We start from the raw sequence: 15118 nt of genomic DNA, 5'->3' as shown, positions 1-15118 counted from the left end.
CCCAGGTCTTGTAGCTCCAGGGAACAGTGAACTGTAAGACCCCAAAACTTAGGCCACAGGTAGAAGTTTATACATCCCCACACACAGTGGCTTAAGCCAGCAGAGACCCAAAGACATGCTTGGATTCAGAAAGGTGGCTGTCCCCAAACATGGTCAGAATTGTTGCAAGGTGACTTCCTGCTATGCCTTGTCAACAACAAACAATTGACTAAGAAAATCCATGGAGGCCGGGCACAGTGGCTCACGCCTGTAATCCCAGCACTTTGGGAGGCTGAGGTGGGTGGATCACTTGAGGTCAGGAGTTCGAGACCAGCCTGGCCAACATGGTGAAACTCCATCTCCCCTAAAAATACAACAACAACAAATTACTGGGCATGGTGGTGCGCACCTGTATTCCCAGCTACTCCGGAGGCTGAGGCAGGAGAATCGCTTGAACCCGGGAGGAAGAGGTTGCAGTGAGCTAAGATCATGCCACTACACTCCAGCCTGGGCAACAGAGTGAGACTCTGTCTCAAAAAAAAAAAAAAGAAAGAAAAAGGAAAGTCTATGGAAACCATGAATGAGAGGGAATGGAGGAGACCCATTCAGTCAATAAGCAATCATTCTCAAAGGAGAAGGTAGAGGGATGCAGGAGGCCGGTGGCTGGCTCTCTGGGTGAGCTGGAGAGTGGCAGCTGTGTCCCTAGAGCAGGCAGGGATCCTGCCTGGCCAGCTGCACTCGGTCTTCTGGGTTTCTGGTTCACAGAGCTTGTTCATGGCCTCCCTGAGGCTATCGACTCTGTGCAGGCACCAAGCCAAGCTGGCGGCTGCTTGGCAGCCTCAGTGAACTCTTTCTACTGGGGACAGACTGAGCTGTCCGACAGGGCAGAATGTTTCAGCTCCTTGGCAGCTGTATGTGCTTGAATGTAAATCACTACATTTGCTTTCTCTTCTCGGGGATATTCTTGTCAGAGTGAATCTGTTAGCATGAATCAGTTTCACAGGAGTGGGCACCTAATAAACTGATAAAGACATTTCTGAACTCCACGACATGTGGGAAGCCCAGCTCGAAACTCGGGGGCTTTCCCCTTACTGGCAATTTGATTAAATGAGGATGAGGGGATGGGAGGGGCAGTGTTTCACCTCTGAGAATCTCCCCTTCCTAAACTGTTAACTGCCTAGGATTATAGGGGTTAGATGAGATAGTAGATGCTCAATAAATGCATTAAATTATTGAAGGCCTGGGGTGCCCAAGGGCCTTCAATAATTTAATGCCTTAATTAATTAGTTTATTTATGTGAGACAGAGTCTCATTCTGTTGCCCAGGCTGGAGTGCAGTGGCACAATCTCTGCTCATGCAACCTCTGCCTCCCAGGTTCAAGCTATTCTCCTGCCTCAGCCTCCTGAGTAGCTGGGACCACAGGCATGCACCACCATGCCCGGCTAATTTTTTGTATTTTTAGTAAAGACGAGGTTTCACCACGTTGGCCAGGCTGGTCTCAAACTCCTGGCCTCAAGTGATCTGCCCATCTCGGTCTCCCAAAGTGCTGGGATTACAGAATTTAATCCATTTATTGAGCACCTACTACATGCCATGCACTGTTCTAGGCACAGAGTACAAAACAATGTTCCTATCCTCTTGGAGGTTACATTCTGGTGGGGGAGAAGTCAGATGAAAATAAGATACTATTTGGAAGGGGGAAGACCCAGGCTCTTGGCATGTTAAACTTACCTTGATATCCTTACAGAGAAAATGAACTTTCTGAGTGTTTCTTTGAATTTTTCAGCTCAATTTCACAGATAGCTGTACGGCACAGCTTAGTAGACTCTTCCAAAGTAGAAATATTTCTGGGTCAGAGAGACTTAGCACAACAGCAGGAGCGCTGGGAAGACCTGGGGTGATTCTGTTTGGAAAGGGGATGAGATGCTCCTGTACTCCTGCTCCAGTGTTTTTGGCTTGAAATGAATAACATGCAAATGAGCACCTGGGGCTGAGTCAGCAGTGAGTAACCCCCTCTGTGGGACGCCCAGCCCCGAGGCATACACAGGGCCGCCCATGCTGGCTACTGCACCCCTGAGATGCTTCTGCAGCAGACTCTGCGCCTCACCCCTGGCCCTTGCCCATGACACCTGCCCAGTCAGAATTCCAGCTCAGGCCAGCGGGGCTCTGCTGATGAAAACAGCATTACCTGGAAGCCTGGGACTTCAGTGTTTCTTCCCACAGCAAGTGCTGAGGAAGCTGCTGCCTTCCCTGGTACCCCCTTGCTGAATAGCTTCCCTTCTGCAGAGGGCTGGGGTCCCCACTTCATCAGGCCTCAGCTCTCCCCTTGGCTCACCCCTCCTTCTTCATACCACTCCAGGCCTCTGTCCAAGACAGACTCCAACCTGGGCCTCCTGCCTCTTCTGAGAGCTGGCACCTCCTTCATCAGCACCTGTTTTCCAGTGGGTTCATTTCAGCATACACAAATGTCCAGCTGCTGCTGTCCTAAACCCACTTTTATGATCTGCATTTCCTCAGCTCACTATTCCTTCTCTTCCCTGTCACTATCACGTTTCTTAAAAGAATAGTCTCCACTCCTCTCTCCCAGGATTTCTTAATCCACTAAAAACTAGTGTCAGCCCCCAACACTCCCCTAAAACTTCTCTCAATGGGGTCACCGAGGACCCATTTGCACATCTGGTGCATGCTTCACAGCCTGTGTTTTTACTAAACTTCTAGTCATTTCCCTTTGCAGTGCTCCCTCCCATCTGAAACATTTTGCTTCCCTTGGATATCTTCTTTTTCTCCCTTTCTTTCTCTCTCTCTTTCTTCTTTCTCTCTCTCTTTCTTTTCCTTCCTTCTTTCCTTCCTTCCTTCCTTCCTTTCTTCCTTTCTCTTTCTTTCTTTCTTTTTCTTTCTTTTCTTTCTTTCTTTCCTTTCTTTCTCTCTGTCTCTCTCTATCTCCCTCCCTCTTTCTCTCTTTCTTTTTTTCTCTCTCTTTTTTTTTTTTTGATAGAGTCTAACTCTGTTGCCCAGGCTGGAGTACAGTGGGGCTCACTGCAGCCTCTGCCTCCCGGGTTCAAACAATTCTCCTACCTCAGCCTCCCAAGTGGCTGGGATTGCAGGCGCGCCACCACGCCCAGCTAATTTCTGTATTTTTAGTAGAGATGGGGTTTCGCCATGTTGGCCAGGCTGGTCTTGAACTCCTGACTTCAAGTGATCTGTCCACTTCAGCCTCCCAAAGTGCTGGGATTACAGGCGTGAGTCACTGCGCCCAGCCTGTTGGGTATTTCCTTGATGCCGCTTTCTGGTTCTCCTGCCACCTCTTGACCACCCTCTAGTCTTGTTTGGCTGCATTATCTCCATCTTACCCCCTTTGCACAGACTCCCTGTGATTCAGCCATCATCTCTAAGACTAATTCCACCGCCTCTATGTAGTGAGTACCTGCTTTTCTTCCGAGCCACAGACAATATTTCTATTTCCCCTTTGTCTCTACATAGACATCCTTAGAGCACCTCAAAATATAAAACCAACCTCATTTTTTTGCCCTTACTTCAAATCTGCTCTATCTACACTACCTCATTCCATAAAGGCACCAACACCATCCATTTATTCACCCACCCAAGCTAGAAATCTTAAAGCGATTCCCCCTCTTTCTAACCAGTGCCATCTAATCATGTCAAACTCTACCTTCTAAAGATACCCAAAACTTGTCCACCTTACTCTTTCCTACCTTGGTTCAGGGCACCATTATTTCCCCCCAGGAGAGTTGTAACAGTTTCCTATGTGATCCCGGGTCTTCAGCTTTGCCCATACCCAATCCACCCACCATGTAAACTACCTGTGTGATCTCAAATGCAAATCAGATCATCTTATTCCACTTCTTAAAACTTTCAGTGGCTCCTCTTGCCCAGATGATCATGTCTGAATTTCTGAGTGAAGCCCACTAGGTTCCCAGTGTACTGAAGCCCATGCAATGCCCCAGCCTCATCTCCCACCCCCCACATTCCATGCTCTACACATCAAGCCCTGAGCCCACCTTGCTATTTCATGCCCTTAGGTGACACACAACCACCTCCTCTGCCTGCAATCACATTTCTTCTCCTTCAAGACCCTTTCAGATGTCAACTCTGCAAAGCCCTCATGTTCTTCTCCTCCTGACTCTGTATTCTGTAAAGAAATGCTCTCTAAATACCTTTTTCCTAGTTATTGAGATGTGTTTCTTTTATGTCTGCTCCTGAAGTAAATAGTGAGTTCCTTGTGGCCAGAGCATGGCCTTGCTATTTCACTCATCTCGTCCTCCCACAGGACCTTGCCAAGTGTCAGGCACATATGTAAGTGGTGTTTAATCAATGCAATGAGCAAAGCAGCCCAGGTACTGTGAGAATGAAATATCTGGCCGGGCACAGTGACTCATACCTGTAATCCCAGCACTTTGGGAGGCCAAGGCGAGTGGATCACTTGAGGTCAGGAGTTTGAGATCAACCTGGCCAACATGGTGAAACCCCATCTCTATTAAAAAAAAAAAAAAAAAATTAGTCAGGTGTGGTGGCGGGCACCTATAATCCAAGCTACTCTCGAGGCTGAAGCAGGAGAATTGCTTGAACCTGGGAGACAGAGGTTGCAGGGAGCTGGGATGGCGCCACTGCACTCCAGCCTGGACAACACTGTGAGACTCCGTCTCAAAAAGAAATAAAAAAAAAGAAGATATCTAATGGGGCTATTTTCCCTTGCCCCTAGATTGTGAGCACTTGGTGGACTGGGAGTGTGTCTTTTTCTTATCTGCTGTACCTAGACAGCTGGTGTTCAATAAATAGTGTTGATTATGGTTGGGTTTACTCGAACCTTCCAAAACCCCCTCCCAATGCAAAGGGATAAAGATATCTAACTAGAATGCTGCCACTTCTGAACAGCTTTCTTTGACTTCAGTTTTCCTGATACTGACCTTTACCTCACCATGCCCTTCCCATTCTCTCCTCACCCCATGCTAGGAGGAACTCTGGGCTATAAAGCTAATCTCATAAAATTTGCTGGAGTCTGAAGTCCACCCTGGCTAAAAAAAGAGCACACCTCAGAGCCCAGCCCAGGCTGACTTTAGGTACTTTCCACTTTTATTGAAATTATGACCACATTTCTGGAATCAAAACAGGGAAATATGACTTACAAAGAACTTCTAAATGATAAAGGGAACAAGTTCCTCTTCATGGAATATGTCATTTTCCAGGCAGAGGGCTAAAGGACTTTACATATTATCTCACGTCATCTACACTGCAGCCCTAAGAAGAAGCTACTGTCATCTTCTCACTTTACACAAGAGGCAATGGTGCTGAAAGGGTGGAGAAATGGTACAGAAATGGTGGAATTGGAAATCAAACCCTCCTGTGTCTGATGCCAAACCATCAGATCACTTCCAGGGACATGAAACAATCTGTGGCATGCCTTTGGGATCCTGAATTAGCAGAATTTCTGGGATTTCAATGATTTATGAGAACACTATAAAATTAGCAGTGTTTCTGTACACTAACAGCAAATTATCTGAAAGAGAAATTAAGAAAATTCCATTTACAATAGCTACCAAAAATTAAAATACTTAGGAATAAACTTAAGGAGGTGAAAGATCTGTACACTGAAAACTAGAAACCACTGATGAATGAGATTGAACAAGACGCAAGTAAGTGGAAAGATATCCCATGTTCATGGATTGGAATAATTATTATTGTTAAAATGTCCATACTACTCAAAGCAATCTACAGATTCAATGAAATACCAATCAAAATATCTATGATGTTCTTCACATAAATAAAAAAACACTTATGAAATATATATGGGATCCCAAAAGACCACCAATAGTCAAAGCAATCTTGAACAGAAAGAACAAAGCTGGAGGTATTACATTACCTGATTTCAAAATATGTATAAAACTATAATAAACAAAACAGCATGATCCTTCCATAACAACAGATAGATAGACCAATGGAACAGAATAGAGAGCCCAGGGACAGAATATTAGAAATTTAGAATTTCTGATTTTGAGTTTTCTAGGATGTTTCAAAGCCATCTTCTCAGAATAGGATGGCCAGAAGGTATAGAGAGGGACCCAGCCTTCAGTTATAGTTATGCAGCCCTCCCAAGGCCTGGCTCTCTCTCTCTGGAACCTCTTTGGAACTTCAGGGGATGGAAGATTCCCACTGGGCACAAGGAAGTTGAGATCTGCTCCCAGGTTTTAGTACTTTATATTTATACATTATTAATGCGTAAATAAATATATAATATGTAATAACATTTACTATATATTTAGGGATGTTCAGTTCTATATGTAAATCAATTTATTTGTTTAAATTTTTAAAAATTTTGAACTGATCATAAACTTAGTGAAAAGTTGGATGTTCTGTACAAAGAATTATATTTTTCCTGAACCACCTGAGAGTAACCATCAGTTGCCAACCTGATAGCCAGTCACGTGCAGATACTCTAATGTGTAATTCCTACAGATAAAGACACTCTCCTTCAAAACCATAATACAGCCATCAGAATCAGGAAGGTAAATAGATGTCTTACTGACACCCAGTCCTTAGACCCCATCCAAGTTTCACCAATTGTCCCACTAATTGCCTTTGCAGCAAAATGACCTAGTTCAGAATTACAGGTTACATTTAGTTATCTCTTTTGTCTCCTGAATGAAACAGTTCCTCCCATCTTTCCTTGACTTTCATGATCATGGCAGTTTTGAAGATTATAGGCCAGTCATTTTGTATAATGTCCCTCAATCTGGTGTTTCTTTGTGATTAAACTCAAGTTATCCATCTTTGGCCAGAACATCACAGAAATGACACTGTTCTCATTGCATCCTGTCACATAGAGCTCAGTTTCCATTTGTGCCATTATTGATGATTTTGCTTTGATAATTAAGGTGTCTTCTAGGCCCCTTCACTGTAAAGATGTTTTGTCCCCGTGAGTAATTAATGAGTATTTAGTGGAGAGGTATGTTGTACCTCCCATTTCTCACCAAACTTTCAATTTATTCATCTACTTGCTAATATCAGTATGGAATCACGGTTTCCTATTTTATTCAAAGGGTTGTAATCCATGATTATTATTCATTTTAATAACAAGTTGAACCCTGTACAGCTGTGGGAACTCATTTAAGCAATCTTTTATGTCCTTTTGCCATGTCCTCATTATTCTTTGAGCAAGCACGTGCTCCAGGCTCATGTTGTACTTTCCTTGCCCTAGACCCAGAACTGACCATTCTTGTAAGGAGCCTGGGTTGCATTCGGTGGAAAACTGCATTTTAAAGCCAAGATCTGGATCCTAGGTTTGCTCTGCTATTAGGGCATCACCACTCCCAGACCCTCATAGTAGACAGGGTAGGGAATACATGTTTGTATATGGATATAGGTATGTAATGATATAGGTACATACATAGACATCTGTTATGGACTGAATGTTTGAGTCCCCCAAAATTCATATGTTGAAGCCCTAGTCCCAATTGTGACAGTGTTTGGAAATGGGGCTTGTGGGAGGTAATTAAGGTTGAATTAGGTTATTAGGATGGGGTCTTCATGATGGCATTAGTGGCCTTATAAGAAGAGAGGGCATGGCTGGGCGAGGTGGCTCACACCTGTAATCCCAACACTCTGGGAGACCGAGGCAGGTGGCTCACTTGAGGTCAGGAGTTCGAGACCAGCCTGGCTAACATGGTGAAACCGCATCTCTACTAAAACTACAAAAAATTAGCTGGGCATTGTGGCACATATCTATAATCCCAGCTACTCGGGAGGCTAAGACAGGAGAATCACTTGAACCTCAGAGGCAGAAATTGCAATGAGCCGAGATAGCGCCACTGCACTCCAGCCTGGGCAACAGAGTGACACTTTGTCTCAAAAAAAAAAAAAAAAAAAAAAAGAGCAGCAGTCTCTCTTTCTCATTCTCTCTTTCTGTCCCATGTAAGGACACAGTGTGAAGGTAGGGAGCAAGCCAGGAAGACGGCCCTAGCCAGCATCTTGATCTTGGACTTCCCAGTCTCCAGAACTATGGGCAATACATGTCTGTTGTGTAAGCCACCCAATCTAGTGTATTTTGTGATAGTAACCTGAGCTGACTAAGACAATGTCTGTATTTATACATATATTCATTTATATACAAATTTAAATCTCTGCTGATTTCTGCATCTATCTCTATATTGAAAATCATGAGTGCGCACTAATCTCCAATACCAATCAACACCTCTGGGTTTATTCAAGTTCTCTTTTCCATAGTTGTAACTTCTTTCTCCTACAGTGAAAGCATGGACTTCCATTGTCTCTAACATATTTACTCATTTTCTCCACTCCCTCTGTATAACAAATTTCCCACCTCTGCTGCCCACATTTCCACCATGTGGGTGATGGGTGGGTATTAACAGTGCTAACTGCCTCACCCTACTTGGATCTAAGACAACCTTGCTGGTGGCCCCAGTGCATGTACGTCCCTGCCACCCTCTCTGGCTTTGACACATGCTCCAGGCTGCCCATTCAAGGAAGCCCTCTTCCACCCTCCTGGACTGATGACTCTGCTGGGTACCCCCTCCCCTGTGTCCTCCTCCCCATGCCTGAGCTCGGCCATCCCACTCTAGGCTATCAGCCCCTCCCACCATGGGTCCCTGCCTTACTCTGTTCAACTAACCACTAATGGCTTTAAAACTGAATTATTCAGGAAGGAAAGGGAACAAGGAAAGGAAGAGCATTTTATTCTGGGTTTTTTCCTGATTATTTTAGTAATACAAAATGACTTGGAGACATTTGGGGAAATACAGAAGAGACAGAGAAAGATAAAAATCCGCATTAATTCTTCCACCCAGAGAAAACCATTATTATCCCTTTCCCTCCCGTGAACTTAAACAAAAACAACCTTCACCGCCCATCCCTACCCGCCAAACTACTAGTTTCCTCAGTTGAGAAAAGAATATATGCACATGCCGGGCGCGGTGGCTCATGCCTGGAATCCCAGCACTTTGTGAGGCCGAGGCAGGTGAATCATGAGGTCAGGAGTTTGAGAACAGCCTGGCCAACGTGGCGAAACCTCGTCTCTGCTAAAAATATAAAAATTAGCCAGGCATGGTGGCCCACACCTGTAATCTCAGCTGCTCGGGAGGCTGAGGCTTGAGAATTGCTTGAACCCAGGAGGCGGAGGTTGCAGTGAGCCAAGACTGCACCATTGCACTGCAGCCTGGGCGACAGAGTGAGACTCTGTCTCAAAAAAAAAAATATGTGCACATGGTTGATAAATTCAGAAGTAACCTTCCTTCCCACCCAGATCCCCAAGACCACTCCCCAGATGCAACTGCTGATATCTGTGTATTGTGTATTCTTCCAGCTATTTTCTATGCATATATAATATATTTTTACTCCATTTCTCAACCAAATTGAACTTTTACCTGCCTTACATATTTCCTCTTAGTCTTTTTGCTCTGCATGTGTATAATCTAGCAAAATATGAACTTTTTCCTGTTAGTTATCACTTGAAGTGCCTGCATAATTTTCCATCATATATGTGTTTCATTGGTTTCATCTCCTGTTGTTGGATATCTGCAGTTTTTTTACTATCATAAATGATGGGCTTTGTCTTTATTGTGCCAGGGGAGACATGAAGCCAACCCAGTGCGGTGAAGCAGTTCAGCTGCTTTTGGTGGCTAGTAATAGAATACTGAGCCAAAACTGGCTAAAACAATAGAGGGTTATTTTTCTCAATAATAAGCATTCCAAGGCCGGGCGCGGTGGCTCATGCCTGTAATCCCAGCACTTTCGGAGGCTGAGGCTGGTGAATCATCCGAGGTCAGGAGTTCAAGACCAGGCTGGCCAACATGTTGAAACATCGTCTCTACCAAAAAAAAAAAAAAAAAAAATTAGCCAGGCATGGTGGCTCACGCCTGTAATTCCAGATACTTGGGAGGTTGAGGCACAAAAATTGCTAGAACCCAGGAGGCGGAGGTTGCAATGTGTTGAGATCGTGCCACTGTGCTCCAACCTGGGGGACAGAATAAGACTCTGTCTCAAACAAAAAAAAAAAAAAAAAAGCATTCCCAGAGGTGGGTGATTAAACCGGTTTTGCCCAAGATGCCAAAACACAGAAGCTGACATTTCAAAGCCAAGTCACTATAGGTCGAATTTCCAAAGCGCAGGTTTGAGGGCCTCTCCCTGTGTTCCTGAACTCCTCACCTTTTTAGAGAAGATTCTTCAACTGTTTTTTTTCTTCAAATTTCTTCTGAGGTGCCCGGGATGGAGGTTTTACTGCCCTCAACTTAAGGCAGGTCTCAAACAGAGCATTGAGACCTACTTCTTGACTGACAAGTGAGAGAGCTAACGAGACCTGTGGCTGCCAGACAGGAGGCCTGTGCTGGAGGCAGCCACTGTGATGCTGAGTGCTTCCCCGGGTCTGGCATGCAGCACGCAGGAGAGAAATGCTGCTAGTCCAATGAGGGCAGAGGATCCCCTCAGAAGAAAGTGGGAAGTGGGCACAGCACCCCTGTGAGGCTGAGGGAGGAGACCCCAGGACAGATGCATCCCCTCAAGAGACCTGCAGGGAATCCCAGAGTAGCAATCTCCTAAGAGCCTGCAGAAGTATCTGTGAGAAAAAATCAGCTGTGTCACAAAAGAGACCCCAACTGGCTGAAAGACTCTACCGGTCATCTTTCCCACACCCTGACCCTAAGGGATCAAGAACACCCTAGCAGCCTGGTAGGGGTGAGCGTTGGGTGGAAGGAGAAGAAGCATGAGGCAGAAAAAGAAAGAAACACCAGCCATGGCCTCTTTATACTTCAGGCTGTGGGCCTGACACAGGCCTGGTGATGGAAGGGAGACACGATGCAAAATCAGATTCAGGCTTTTATTCGTCTTGGACTATTCTGATTCCACAACTGCAAATCTGTTTGCTAGGGAAAGTGACTTTGGATTATCTGTTACCTAAGGGTGAGGACAAAAGTCATGGACCTGCCAGAGTTTTCATCCAGTAGGGGAATATCACCCTCCTGAAGAGTTTCCAGGGCCAGTGGGAACAACAGTAGAGTTCATTTTCATCACACCTAATGAGCTGTGTGCTTGACATTCCAGTTACAAGCAGAGCTAAAGTGGGTGAAGCAACAAGGGTTTATTTTTATTTTTATTTTTTGAGACAGAGTTTCACTCTTGTTGCCCAGTCTGGAGTGCAGTGGTGCGATCTCGGCTCACTGCAACCTCCGCCTCCCAGGTTCAAGTGATTCTTCTGCCTCAGCCTCCCGAGTAGCTGGGATTACAGGCGCCCACCACCACACCCGGCTAATTTTTGTATTTTCAGTAGAGATGGGGTTTCACCATGTTGGCCAGGCTGGTCTCGAACTCCTGACCTCAGGTAATCCGCCCACCTCAGCCTCCCAAAGTGCTGGGATTACAGGCGTGAGCCACCGCACCCAGCTGAGGGTTTATTTTTCTCACCTAAAAAGAAGTTGGGAGGCAGGTGACTGCGGGGTTGGTTTATTAGCTCAGTGAAGGCCAAGGACCATGCTGAGCCCTCCTCTTGCTCTTGCTCTACTGGCTTCCCTCTATCAGTAATGTCTCCCCTCCTGGCCACAGGATGGCTGCCCTGGATCCAGGCATCACATCCTCACACAGAAAAACATGCCAGACAGGCTTTCCTTCCCTTTTACAGAGAGGAAAATCTCTTCTAGAAGTGCCCCCAAAAGACCAACTTTATGACTCTTGAGCCAGAACTTGGTCACATGTCCATCCCTCCAACACATTTCCTGAATGTCTCTACTTCCTTGCTGCCTAAGTTTCCTCAAACCACTATAAACTAGAATCAGTACCTCCCTCCCAAGAATTGCTTCCAATGAGGTCATCGACCACCTAATTGCCAAAACCAGTGCATGCATTTCACAGACTGGCCTTACTTGGCTTCTAGATCAGTCAACACTGGAGACCTCTTCCTGTTCTTTGAAGCTTAATCCTTACTTAGGGTGTTTTATCTCCAGGTCTCCGTGTACCTCTCCACCACTCTTCAGGATTCCGTGGCTCCCCCTCCTTCCTGCATACCCTCCATGGACCCAGCTGCCACCTGTGTGGCAAATACTACTACAGTTGCATAGCTAGCACCTACCTCTTTTCTAAGCAGTGGATCTGTATTTTAAATTTCTTATATAATATTGGTTCAGGATGTCCCTGGAGAACCTCAAACTAAAACACCAAGGTCATTGTTTTTCCCTTACACCAAGTCTGCTCTTTCTGTACTCTTTATTTCCATTAAAGGCACCACCGCCACCCAAGCTAGAAGCCTCAGAACCATCTTCCTCATCATTACCATCATCAACCCATGTCAATTCTACCTTCTAAATACATCTCAAAAACATCATCCCTCCATCTCAACCGCAGCTGCACTAGTTCTGGTCCAGTTCTTCCCAGGACAGTTCTAACAGCCTTTTTTTTTTCTTTTACAACTTACAAAACATAATTTTATTTAAATTTGTATAGATAAAAATCTACCAAAATTTAAACAAAAACTTTATCCAAATCCTTTCCCACAACAAAATTGGACATCATGAAAAAAAAAATTCAAATAAGGTTCCCATCTTTCTATCATAAACTGGTAGATTCTGGGAGGATGAGGAGTAAGAGATAAACGAGAAGAGAAGATACTGATACCCAACACAATTTGATCTTCAGTGTTGTCTCATCTTGAAATGACTTAATAACAGAGATTTCCATGAGAATCAGGATTCATTTTTGACCCTAAAATGGAAGCTTCCACTCCAAAATCACAAATAGGGTTTCTAGTTTTATTTTTAGTGTGAGGTAAACAGTATATTCATTATTAACCCAAATGGTAAAAACACATGGATGGTATATTAATGCAGACCTTCCATTATTAAATATATTTTGGAACACTCATGGATTTTTCAAACATATGTTGGAATTAGAAACCTGTAAAATCTGCTGCAGTGTGTAATAGCTATTTGCTTGAATGTCTTGGCAGTGCCTTTTTAGTAGCTAATGTTCAGTGTAATCTTGTGCCTTTTTAGTAATTAATATATTAAATATAATCTTGTCTGAGTTTTTAAATGGTCTATTTTTCTTTTTCATTATGTGGGATTAGATGCCCACCAAAATTCTTGTAAATGAAGAAGGACCCGATTTCAAATTCTGTCTATACACACAATATTTGGCCACATAGACTGCTCCCCAAAGTCTGCAAAACACTGCCTACTGGGCAGGCTTACAGTGACAGAAAAGTATGAGAATACAAGATATTATTTTTATAAAGACTAAAATCAGATTTAGGCTGTCTAGATATCTTATTCCAGAAAACACAGATTTAAGATTTTTCAGTGATTCTTGCCTTCCCGCCCCCTTTTCTTCCCCAATGAGATAACCATTTCTTTCACAATGATGAACCATCCCTTTTTATGGAAAAATGGCTTTCTTTCTCCATCGGATCAGGACAAAGACATCACTTCTTGGCCACACTGACCACAGCCTTCTTGGCTGCATTCTCCAGGTCAATGGCTGAAGTAATGGGGAGTCTGCTGTTGTTGAGTATTTTCTGGGCCTCTTGGACGTTGGTTCCTTCAAGCCAAACCACCAGGGGCACCTTGAGTTCTAGCTCCTGGCAGGCTTTGGTGATCCCATTGGCAATGATGGCACAGTTGACGATACCACCAAAAATATTGACAAGGATGGCTTCAACCTTAGGATCAGCTGTGAGCAATCTGAATGCTTGATATACTTGAGCTTCCTTTACACCACCTCCAAGATCCAAGAAGTTGGCTGGCTTCCCACCATTAAGGAAAATGGTATCACAAGTAGCCATGGCGAGCCCAGCACCATTCACAAAGCAGGCAATGTTCCCATCTAGTCCTATGTATTTTAGATCATATTTGGCAGCTTCATTTTCAATGAGCTCATTCTCTGATTTGTCATCCATAGCAAATATGTCTTTTTGTTGGAATTCTGCATTGTCATCAAAGTTTATCTTGGCATCAAAACAGACAACTTGTCCTTCTGGAGTTTCACCAAAGGGATTCACTTCCACCTGAGTAGCATCAGTTTTCAGGAAGAGATTATACAGCTTCGTAATTTGATCTGCAGGCTGGCTTTTCAAAGGCCCAACGAAGCCTAGATTTTCTGCCATCCGCTGAGCTTGGCTGTCCTTTATTCCTTCAAAAATGTCAATTTGCTCCTTAAAAATGAGCTCTGGGTTTGAAGCAGCCACCTCTTCAATGTTGACGCCCTCCTGGGCGCTGCCCACCAGCACGGGGCCATTGCAGGACGGGTCCATCAGAATTGCCAGGTAGGTTTCTCTGGAAATGTCCAAGGCTTCAGCAACCATCACCTTGTTAACTTTCACACCTTCTTTTGAAGTTTGTTTTGTCGCTAGATTGTACCCAATCATCTATTTAGCCAGCTGTCCCACAACATTAGAGTCTTTTGTTAAATGAACACCTCCTTTCAAACCACTATTGAAGACACCTTTTCCTCTTCCTCCAGCTAAGATCTGGGCTTTTAAAACAATTTCTTTTGCATTTAGTCTTTTAGCAGCCTCGAGAGCTTCATTCACAGTGTCTGCTACAAAGAATCTTTGAACTCTCACTCTGTTATCAGACACCAGTTTCTTGCTCTGGTATTCCTGCAGGCTCAGCCACCTTCTGGAGGTTAATTGAACTGCCTGGGACCTGGCCGCCAGGAAGCTGGGCGGCAGCGCTAGGGCTTGCAGAAGCTTGCAGGCCTGCGCTGCCACGGGGGACGCCATCTTAAACAGGAAATCTAGCACTCTAACAGCCTTTTAACTACTGCCCCTTTCCCTTTTTTCCTGCCTTGTGTGAAGATGTGATGCGTGGAACTGTGGCAGCCATCTTGCAACCATGAAGTGATGAGAATGAGAACTAAAAGCCGAGGAGCTAAGGATGGCAGAAGAAAGCTGGACAGGATCTGGGTCTCTGTGAGCCCCGTTGAGCAGTTGAGTCAATGCTGGGAATCATCTGTCTGGAGACTTCTTGTGATGTGAAGTCTTAAATGTCTTTCCTTATGCCTTTGATAATGGCCATTAGTTGCATCAGAAGCCATTCGTAATTGACACAGGGAGTAGGAAGATGAAGGCAACAATGTGAGCAAACTTACCACATGTTGATGTGGCGCTCTTGAAGCAGCTATTTTA

At 44.6% G+C, this 15118-nt stretch overlaps 1 protein-coding gene across 1 annotated transcript; it reads right to left on the bottom strand.

Annotated features, from left to right (window-relative positions):
• Positions 1–12527: 12527 nt before the first annotated feature.
• LOC129009812 (succinate--CoA ligase [GDP-forming] subunit beta, mitochondrial-like) lies at positions 12528–14713 on the bottom strand. Its single transcript, XM_054443391.2, is given in 1 exon segment — positions 12528–14713. A coding segment is annotated over 1 exon segment (1299 nt). The 3' UTR covers positions 12528–13414.
• Positions 14714–15118: the final 405 nt, after the last annotated feature.

The sequence above is a fragment of the Pongo pygmaeus genome, chromosome 10 (assembly GCF_028885625.2).
Source record: "Pongo pygmaeus isolate AG05252 chromosome 10, NHGRI_mPonPyg2-v2.0_pri, whole genome shotgun sequence".
Lineage (NCBI taxonomy): Eukaryota > Metazoa > Chordata > Mammalia > Primates > Hominidae > Pongo > Pongo pygmaeus.
Note: the sequence above shows the minus strand (reverse complement) of the source record. Positions and strands in the feature narration are given on the sequence as shown.